Raw genomic sequence first — 11,104 nt, forward strand, 5'->3', positions numbered from 1 at the left:
AATGTACACACACACACACACATACACACACATATACATACTAGTATGTATGTATATAGACATGCTGTTAGGACATCCTTGTGGTTTGCTTTGTCAAAGATTAAAGGAAAGGATAGACACACAATATATGAAGCTTTCAAGAAAACATGCTAAAAATCGGTACTGTCACAAAGTTACACATTGGCAAGAAAGATATGATAATATAGAGGCATCAAAATGTTTGAAAATGCTTTTAATAATAGTTTTATCAGTCAGATACAAATTCCCTGAATTCTTATTCCTCAAGTTTAATGATATTATTTCTCAGGAACTTAAAAATTTGTACGATAGCATTCTCATGCACTATTTTCAAAACTTTTCAGATCAGAAAACTGGCAATCCAAGGGCCATGCAGGCAAGACAAGAAATACTCCCATGAGTGTTTTTACCTTTTTTCGTCTGGTATAAAGGTGATGCATTCTCTCATCCTGATGTGGTTACGAATCCAATGAGATGATTCCGTTTGCTGTGAAGATAAACAAATGACATGGTATTGGTACAGCTTTATATAAGTTATAACTACCATGATTATACAAGTTACTGAGCTATTAATAACTGAACTAACCACCAGTTACTGCGCAATTCTTAATTCTATTACAGAATTTTCACATTTATTCGTGGATAATGTGATTATTTTTACACCCAAGCATGGAAGAAGAAATACTGTAAATGCAGAAATGTTCGTGGTAGTTTTACGTTTACGGTTTTTGCGGTGGCCACTTCAACGTGAACTTAAAACCATTTTTCCATTATAGTTTTTTACTACAGTCAATGGTGCTACTGCAAACTTAAAAGCATCATGAACACTCCGTTTTCCCATTACCTCGAAAATGCTAGTAAATCCCAGCGAACATAAATGCATTTACAGTATCCTATTAAGAGTTGATAAAAACTGAGCACTCACCTCACTACCATCAAGGGTGGAAGAGAATGACCCCGTCCGTCGGTGGCCATTTTTCATTCGACCCTTGCCCTTCCTCGGTACAAAAGAACTATGCCAGCCTGTCGGACTTTCTCCACTTTTGGAAGTCTTGCTGTGCTTCCCCATCGGCTGAACTCGGTTCTTACTGGGCATGGTGGCCATGGCTAATGCTTCAAAGCAATCTGTGCCTATAAAACAACACACAGCATTTGAGTGATTGAAGGGGAAAACATGGATGAAAGAAACATGTACTTACTTAGTCCACACTTAACTAAAAGCACATGACAAAGGACATGATACTTAAAAAAAAGAAAATGTTAAGTTCAACATCAAAACTATTAACTAATATTCAATAGTGTCTTTCTTTCTTTCTTTCTTTCTTTCTTTATTGACGATGAGACAAGTCATTACAAGGGTCTGCCTAGTGTCTAATGTAATTAATTACAGTACTAGTACATGTATTCAATTGGCCTGGCAAGGGTAAACTTGTTTGTTTTTTGTTTGTATGGCAATCTGCTATATCACCGTACAGCGCACATGCACTAGGTATGTACTGCAAGCGGCATACCTGGACAATAATCAATGAATCAATTGATTCATTCACACAAGAAAGGACCACAAGTCGTCTCGATGAGCGTGGTGGATTCTTTTATGTGCTCAGGGCACAGCTCTCCTCAAATTTTGGAAAAGGAGGCTAGGTAAAGGTAAAGGGCACAATTCCCGAGCATATCAGGGGACTCCAACCCATGACGCCACTGGTTATAATTTCGAATTTGCTGCGAGATGGTCACAGACTAAATGCATATTAGGCAAACCGACTGAATTTAGCATAAAGAGTCGACTTCTATGCAGGCCCTCATACTCATAGTACTAGTACTACATGTACGTCAGGTTAAGCCAAGGTTAAGTAAGTGTAGCCTTCGAGTAAAACAAATAACACTTAGATCTATTGTGAAGTCTTCAATTCCATATTATAATTCCTGGTCCTGAATAAATAATACAGAATGCAAAGCTAAAGCGTAAGCTGAGATTCAAAACTGTTATCAATACTGTACCTCATAATTTATTCATGATCATACAAGTATCAATTACATATACCTTTTAACTTACATCTTGGTATTGTTGGCTATGATATTACTAACACAGAAACTGGTAAAATTACAAATTTCAAGAAAATGTGTTCTCTATAAATAAGACTACAGTTAGAAATAAGACAGAATGGAAATTATTCTTTGCTAACTTATGAAAACCGTATACATGTAATCCATTATAACATCTGGGTTAGCATTTTGGCACTCGATAAAATGACGAAACTTGATGATCTTGTCATACCTTCTTCATACATGTTGCAATACTGAAAAGAGCCACTACAACAACTACATATGCGGTAAACAGCTGATTTTAGCAAAAGGAGAACGATATTTCAACTTGCCTTGACGACACTGTCAACAAATCCTATCTGGATGATCACATCTGTGTGCTCCAAGATGTGATTATGATCTAGGCAATGTTAATCCACTATAAAGCACAAGAATAGCGAGTTATAATCTGAGATTTATGAAGAAATGGGGAGGGCGCTAAGGCTTCTCCTGTTTCAATAGCAACGTTGCCAAACAATTAGTCAAAACGTCACACCTCCACAATATGGGCAACATTCACATGCAAATTTCTACTCACCTGGCCTTCAACACTGCGAAACACAGATTCACAAGATATATAGGGACTGTCCGAACAGAATTTCAACGATAATAGTGCAGGGACTGGCAAAAATTAGCCACGTTTCGTGGACTCGGCAACATTTTGTTGCGGTTTTCACGCTACAAATCGTCTTCTAGGCTGCCTTCTTCGAAAGACATGTCAATCATATGACGTCATGGACGATACTATTGAATGATGTCCAGATAGGTTACTTTTGTATAAATTGTGGTCATTCCGAATGAAACTTGTGTTTTATCAATTACAAAAAGCAAGGAAAATGATAAAAACAGTGTTTGAGAGTGGAATTACAACTTTAATCGGTTACAATCGTACTGATTTCGCCCCCTCCAAGATTAGCACATTTGGTATGGCACAGTCTCAGATTTGCGTAAGGTAGGGCGGGAACAAATGAAATAATCAAATGTACGTATTCCGTTCATAAGACTAAAAATCTGACACCAACACCAAAAAAAAAAAAAAAAAAGACGACAAAATACAACTCGATAGATAAAGTGACAAAATGAAAATGGACTACAACGCATCTGACATGGTCAAACTATTAAGGACAACTTACCCCGTTCGTTTCAAAGTGAAAAATAGAAATAGGAAAAAAAGTTTCAATTCAAGGACGAAGATTGTGAAAGAAGCAATTTGCTTTTGTTCTTCAAATGAACAACGATAACGATTAATGACAAGATTCTACTAAAGTAAAGGAAAAAGACTTCTTATTAGCCATTAATGATCGATCCTTAAGTTAAAAGGAGTTTTGGGATATTCAAAAAAATGTTTGAGCCCAGAGACTTTTAATTTCCGGCTGCCATCCGAATGATCCTGCTTAGTAGTTTGCCGGACACGGGCCTAATATACTTCCTCCAAGTTTGCATCTCTTGCACTTTGTGAACAGAAATTGTATAAGACTAGAACAACAAACATCATGCATATCACCAAGGAAAACGGAAAATTCAATTTTGTTATACTAAATAAAATACGTAGCAAAATCTACAGCGCATTTTTTAATTGGCAATGTTCAAACTCTTTAACATTAACGTTAATAATTCTCGAAGTTCTCGAGGGAAAAATCCGATAAACTTCACTTCAGTAGACTACGTTATCAGTAAGTCCGGCTGTCCATTTTTCTGTCACAAGAATTAGAATCTTTTGAAGAGTCTTGAACTGTTAATGTTAAGTTATAAGTTAAGCGATATCTTATCTTAATTGCGTCCGCTCTGTTAAAATGAGATATGACGTCCGAGTCTGACATGTTAGGTCATATCAATCATAATGACATTTTCTAAAAGCAAAAAAAAAAAGGCATTGGCATTAGATTTAGATCTTAAAACAGAATAAAGGAGTAGAAATTAAATGGAATAAAAACAAAAGCAAAACTTGACTATTGTATTGAACGTCGCTAAACCGACCAGGCGACAATAATCCATTTTCTTCTTGTCATAAAAAGTACACCACCCTGTCCACCCCCGCGCAAAAACGTCTTTGCTACGGTCCAATTAAAGCTCTGGCCGATTTTCTTTCTAACTCAATAATCCATACGCGTAATGACTTCGCTTTATTTTTATCTACAGTATTTGAAGCTGTCAAACAAAAGATGTAGAACCTTTAATTAATTTCTATATTGTTAATGATATGGTGTTTTGCAGAATGTTTCTTTGACACAGTTATGTAAGGTAAACTGCCGGTGAACTACTTTCTTGGTGGTTGTTTAGTCGGAGGGATACCGTGCGTTCGTAGAACCAATATGGCCGCCATCTTGTTGTAATAACTACCGATTGTGGTGAATTTTGCAGAAAAATTCTCCAAAACGGCTGGATACATCAAGATTTTGAATCCCGTACCAGCCAGGAAAGAATATGAAGGATCCATATATTACGGTAAGTGCCATGTACACGGGGTTCTGAGCTCATCATAGTGGAGAAACTATGGGGGTGCCGAGGTAGGAGGCGGGGAGAGGATCGAAGCCTGGACGATTAAATTCATCCTCGCAGAGCGCTAGCTAATTTCGTATCTTCCTCCTCGATTTCTATCCATAGATTCCTCCATATTATCATGGGAGTTCCTCGAAGCTATGGCAATGAGGTTTTTGATCTAATAGCGGCGGGAAAGCGGCACATAACGGGATTTTGCCGGGTCCGCTTAGATCAACCTTGGAGAGTTGATGTGTAAACGATATAGGCTCTGCTACGCTACGACCATGGAGGGCTAGCGTTCCCCGATTATACCTGCAACCATTCATTCCATGCTCGCGATCTCTGCAGAAGAAACCACTGCTTTCCTCGCCAACCAAAAGTGCTGTTTATATTAGGCAAAAGAAGCTAGGTTTGATAGATCTTGCATATATTATTGGAGGTAGACTGGGGTGCAATGTTTTTAAACGTTGGTGGGGTACGCTATCCCACCTCCCCATTAGCGCCATCACAAAACGCCGCTAATTCGGACGGCCCTCTTGCAAACGTACTCTTTTCTCCGGCTTCCACCGGCCCAATATTGGTCACATTTCGTTCAGTTTAGGTCAGATTATGTCGAGGAGATGTTAAGGTTTCTAATATTGCCAGTGTGGTTGGTTGTAGAGTCTACGTTTAAGACTCTCGCGGGTACGAAATTATGTCGGACGACTTTATGGAAATGTCCAGTCGGCCGGCCCGGGAACTAGGTGGTGCGGGAGGTCGCAAGGTCCCGCAATTCCACCACCTTTTGTTTCCCGCGTCCTTGGGCCAAGAACCGAGAACTAAAGAACTAACCCGCTTGTCAGACCAGCAAAACCTCACCCAGAATCTCACAGCAAAAGATCCTCGCCCGTACGGTACGGAATGTCTGATTTTTGAGCTGGGACAATGAAGTGAAAATTTATGGCTAGAGTGAGGGACGACGGGTCGCATGTTGCGACCAAATAAAGATAAACCCTCTCACTCTCATCGAAGTATAAACCTTGTTCCCAGCGTTTCTTTCTGTTTATCCAGTTCCGTTGGACTTGATATATGTATAAAGGTCTTTACGTTACCTGCTGAAAGTGTAGTTTCCAGTCATAAGTTTGAGGTCATTGCCCCTTTGTCCAGTGCCCATACTGCACCTTTGCTAGTTCTATTTCCTGATATGGTAAGGCAGTGTCCACAATGAGAAACTATAGTCTAGTTAAGGAGGGGGTTTCACACATCTTTATCATAGGTTGTAGAGACAAGACTATATTTGCATGAACGTATGTGTAATAGTAATTGTGCTAGCAAAATATTTATTACTCAGTCAGAATTATGTAACACATTGATATAACTGTGCAGGTAGAATTTTGATCCGTGCAGGTATTTTTGACATCTACCTGCACTGGTCCATGTGCTGGGAATATACAGGTTAGTGCAGCTAACTGGCAGGTAACATTGGAGCTGTGCTGGTATTTCTGATCTCTACCTGCACCTAACCTGTACTGGTCCATGCACTGTGTATGTGTAGGTTATTTCTTGGTTAATTAGTGCAGATAATATTGGAGCTGTGCAGGTATTTCTGATATCTACCTGCACCTAACCTGCATATGGCCATGTACTCGGTATATACAGCTTAGTGCAGGTAAAATTGGAGCTGTGCAGGTATTCCTGATGTCTACTGCACCAAACCTGCGCTGGTCCATGTACTGGGTTGAATGTCACTCACCTGCACCCCTGTAGGTATGCAGAAAAGGGTATTTTGAGTCCTGGTCCTGATACTTGAAGGTGGGTCATTATATACCTGCGTCATTGTAAAAAAGATAATAATAGACTGAAGGTCTCCAAGAGAAAAGGCTACAGCACTGAACGACTACTTCGTACAACAAACCAACCTACCTGGCAGAGATGACTCTCCCCCTACTTTTCGCCCACCTGTCGCTCCCGAGACACTCCTGGAATCACTACATGTAACAGTGGAGGAAGTACGTCAACAACTCCTCACGCTTAAAGTTGGGAAGTCTTGTGGCCCAGACGACATTACACCAAACCTCCTACGGCGTGTGGCTGACCCTATTTCGGCACCTCTGACCAAACTGTTTAATATGTCGCTGTCCCGCGGCCAAGTGCCCTCCATGTGGAAAGACGCAAACGTCACGCCAATCCACAAAGGTGGCAGTCGCCATGTTCCCAACAACTACAGGCCAATATCCCTTCTGAATATCATCCCCAAAGTCCTGGAAAATCTCGTAAACAAACGCCTGGCGGAGCACATCTACCCACTGCTGACTCGACACCAAAGTGGCTTTCGCTCGAAAGACAACACAACTCTCCAGCTACTCCGTCTGGTGGACGAGTGGACCAAAGCCATGGACAAAGGAGAGGTGGTCGGAGTCGCATTTTTGGACCTACGCAAGGCCTTCGATAAGGTTTGGCATAAGGGCCTCCTAGCCAAACTTGAAGGGTACGGAATTCGAGGGCCCTTACTTGAGTGGTTTGGAAGCTACCTCACAGACAGACGTCAGCGAGTTGTTGTTAATGGTGCGACCTCCGACTGGAAGACCCCCCTTGCTGGCGTCCCACAGGGCTCTGTCCTTGGGCCTACACTTTTCATCTTATACATAAACGATCTACCCTACAGATGTACTGCATGTGAAGCGAACTTGTTCGCAGATGACACTTCAGTCTCAACAGCCCACCGCTCCATCTCCATCGTCACAGACTCACTGAACAAGGATTTGGCCACTGTATCCGACTGGCTCCTATGCTGGAAACTCGAGGCCAACAGAGACAAGTGTAAGGTCATGTACCTCACTTCCCGCCCCCTCCCACGTACGATCCCACCAGTCATCCTGGCCGGCACCACACTACAGATTGTCTATAGCTTCAAACACCTAGGCGTGACCATGACTCACAAACTCACCTGGTCCCTCCATGTTGAAGCTACAACAAACAAGGCCAGACGTACAGCCGGCATGCTCTGCTGTCTACGGAAGAAAATCCCCAAGACCACACTTCTACAGTTGTACAAGACCTTGACTAGACCGGTACTGGAATACGCAGACATCGTTTGGTCCGGTCTCACTAAACGGGACGAAAAACTCATCGAATCTGTTCAGTACCGGGTCGCCAGAGTGATTAGTGGACTCCACGGCTTTCCTTACCCTTCCTATCGTACCGTCTACGCCCACCTTGGTCTTCCATCGCTCATCTTCCGTCGCAAATTCCACTCTCTGACTGCCCTCTACAAACTGACGAATGGACACTGCCCACCCCACCTTTGCAATCTCCTACCCAGTACCAGGTCATCAGCCATTCAATCTAGATACCCTCTTAGAAACGGAAACAACCTGACAATACCAATTCCCAAAAGTGCACGTACCCAGAAAACCTTCTTCCACAGAGCCACCCAGTTGTGGAACATTCTCCCACTTGAAACTCAGACAGCTCGCTCATTGTCCACCTTCAAGGCCAAAGCCTGGCTCTCTCTTGGAGACCCATTCTCCGTTAACTAACATTTATGACACCATGCTATGTGATTTCCTATGTGTACATATTGTACATGATGTATATATATATATACGATGCACATTTGTAAATTTGTAACCATTTTGCTATGTCAATGATAGTGCTTTTATATTGACAATGTTTACTACAATGATTTTATATGTAACATGCATTGTTCTTTCCCAGGGCTAGCCCTTGGCAATAGCCTATGGCTAGTTGGGCAGCCCTGGCTGTCTGTAAACAGCCGAATGAATAAATAAATAAATAAATAATAGACTGAAGGTGCACCTGTGCTCAGGTGAATCCCCATGAGTATTGCATTTCTATAATTTGCCCATTAAAAGCATTCACGTGAAGCCAGTCATTATGTATAACAAAGTGACACAATCTTTTTGATTCATTTCACATGAACATTTGGAATTTTTAGTCTAGAATCTAGATCTACTGATCTTGGAAAATAGAAACATTGCTTCCATTTTTTTACGAAATGACACACTAATAGTAATTGTCCAGTTAGGTTTAAAAGTGTTACACTTTTTCCATCATTCATATCATTTCCGTTTTCTCAACGTACATTTTCCACGTAGTATATAGATGAATGATATCAGTATTTTCTGGTCAAGAATAGTAAGATCATCTGTATCCTTTTTCTGAACTGGTTCAGGCACATTTCAAGGCATAAATGATGTAAAGAATGGAAATCCGACAATGGCCCATACCTTTCATTTTCAATACTTTTCTCTGGATTTCTTGAAATTGTATTTGTATTGTAACATGGCATGTAACATGGCATGAAAATGTCTTATTCATAATCAGTTAATTGTCCCTGCTCCTATTATGTTTTTTGCTCAGAAGGATATTGAACTTTGAACATACCTAAAGAGTGAGTGAATGCTCCCTGGTACAAAAATGTGAATTATTTGTGTTTGGGGCTATAGTAACTAACAGTTCTAGATTTGCATTTCTAATGTATTTCTTGCAATAAGTATTGACTATTGAAAGTATTTCTTGTTGTAAATGTTGGTAATGGTATGATGCATGCTGGCTATGTTAAGTTTATGTGAATGTTAACCAAAATTTCGAATCACATGTATGTCATATCATTGTATAGAAAGATACGTTTCTTCCTGCATTACTAAGACACACGAAGCACTGTTCGTTGGGCAAATCTTCTGTGTCTTTGTTACCCCCACTATTTCATTCAAATTAAGTATTTACACAGGTGATTAAGTGTGTTATTGCTTCTTTGATAGTTGGTAATGCGTTGACCAATGGATCTACCTGTGTGTTTTGGTAGTGTCAGAGTCATTGGCACACAGTCCAACTGTTTCCCCCCTTGCCAGCAATTTGGTCTAGCCTTTGGCACTTGGCCAATGTTTCTAATAACTCTGCATGAGAGCTTTTCTCCCTACACTGTTGTATAGGCTTTAAAAAAAGGCTAACTCAAAACCATAGAAAGAGACTTTGATGGAAAGAAACTTTGGGTTTGATCCGTATATTTAAGCAAATACAAAATGTTTTTGCAGCTGTGTGTGTAATAAAGAATCGAAGAATCCTGGTAACAATGTGGTTGGTATTGTTGATATTTAGGACGTATGGTCGGGTGAGCTTATTTTTTCTTGTGTTGCTTCATTAATTTTTTATGTATAGAATTCCAGCAAAGAAGGTATGGCCGATCTGAAAAACTCAGGATGTGGTTTTGGATGGGAATTACAAAACAACATCATAGGCAGGAAGTTTATTGTATGCCCAATGCAATCTCCCCTATCAGCTGACAAGAGTGGAATAGTCCTTATCAATCAAATCACCTGTTAAAGGTCACTCGACCATATTTAGGCATCCAGGGCAGGAACCTGATTGGTCAGGACTGACCCTGTGTCATCATCTATTGTGTCTTGGAAGATCAGAGGATCATTCCATTAGCTCAGGCGGGGAGGTGGAAAAAACATTTTCCCGTGCTAGTGCAGTGCTGTCTTCCTTGTGAAGCTTGTACGCATGTATAAGTTATGCTTCTATGTGTTACTGTTATAGTATTACAGTATTGTTACAAATAAAAGGTTTTGTGATATATAGGCTGTGTGTTTTATTTACAAGGTTTTGTACAGTGGCTACACGGTGAGAATCAAGAATACTAAAAGTCTCAATACCATCTTAAAACATGTTACACATCATGGGCCCTTAAAATAACAGTGATTACATAAAGCTTTGACTATTTTTGCACAAGTCCTGCAGGTAAGATGCAGGTAGACTTCAATAAAGCTTATTTTTGGCCCCTAGCTAAGTTCAGTTATATACAATTCTAACACATATAGTTTGCTAACGTCTTGTATGTAGACTGTGGCTTTACTTCCTATTTGTAGGACTGCAAGACTTTCCACTAGTTTCCAGTAGGGTATATGACCAGGGCTCAAAATACTTCTTTCTGCATACCTGAACATTGAAAATTACCTGCACCAGACAAATTTTACCTGCACCACTCTGAACTTAAGAATTATGAATCATACTAAAATTGTTCAGGAACCATGCATTGCTATTTTTTCTTTCATACTTTATCAATGCAGCTAATTACAATCCATACACACCTACATCAAAGGACATTTATGCATAAAATCCAGTACATGGATCAGTGCAGGTTATGTGGTAGACACCAGAAATACCTGCACAGCTTTAATTTTACCTGCACTAACCTGCATATGCATGTGGTATTTCGAGCCCTGAGTCAGAATTCAGACTTGTGACTTCATGGCCTCTTTTGCTTACTTACACGACACAGCCAAGATTCAAACTCATGACTTCTTGGCCCTGTTACTTGCTGCAGGTAACAACTACAGGATTGACCCATCACATCTGAGGACCAGTGATAGCACCCCAGTAGATCATGGCTTTATTTCCTATCCAAAGGACTGTCCAGGTTCTCCCCAGAATTTTTTAGTATAGTGGAGGGGCTGGCAAAAATAACCTGCACCAACGCGCTGCACTTTCATGAAATGGTTCATTTGCAATGACAGAGGTG

At 40.4% G+C, this 11,104-nt stretch overlaps 2 protein-coding genes across 2 annotated transcripts in view; one reads left to right on the forward strand and one right to left on the reverse strand.

The window, feature by feature from the left end:
• Positions 1–2,850, reverse strand: part of LOC118432810 (transient receptor potential cation channel subfamily M member-like 2) — a gene marked incomplete in the record, with an annotated part of 28,481 nt that extends 25,631 nt beyond the window's left edge. Inside the window, 3 exon segments of the mRNA XM_035844430.1 lie at positions 429–505; positions 944–1,149; positions 2,639–2,850. Of these exon segments, the coding sequence (XP_035700323.1) occupies positions 429–505; positions 944–1,123 (257 nt within the window).
• A 1,529-nt stretch (positions 2,851–4,379) lies between these two features.
• LOC118403620 (histone-lysine N-methyltransferase 2C-like) overlaps positions 4,380–11,104 on the forward strand; it is a gene marked incomplete in the record, with an annotated part of 57,515 nt that continues 50,790 nt past the window's right edge. The window contains 1 exon segment of the mRNA XM_035802393.1: positions 4,380–4,549.

The sequence above is a fragment of the Branchiostoma floridae genome, chromosome 16 (genome assembly GCF_000003815.2).
Source record: "Branchiostoma floridae strain S238N-H82 chromosome 16, Bfl_VNyyK, whole genome shotgun sequence".
NCBI classification, from domain to species: Eukaryota; Metazoa; Chordata; class Leptocardii; order Amphioxiformes; family Branchiostomatidae; genus Branchiostoma; species Branchiostoma floridae.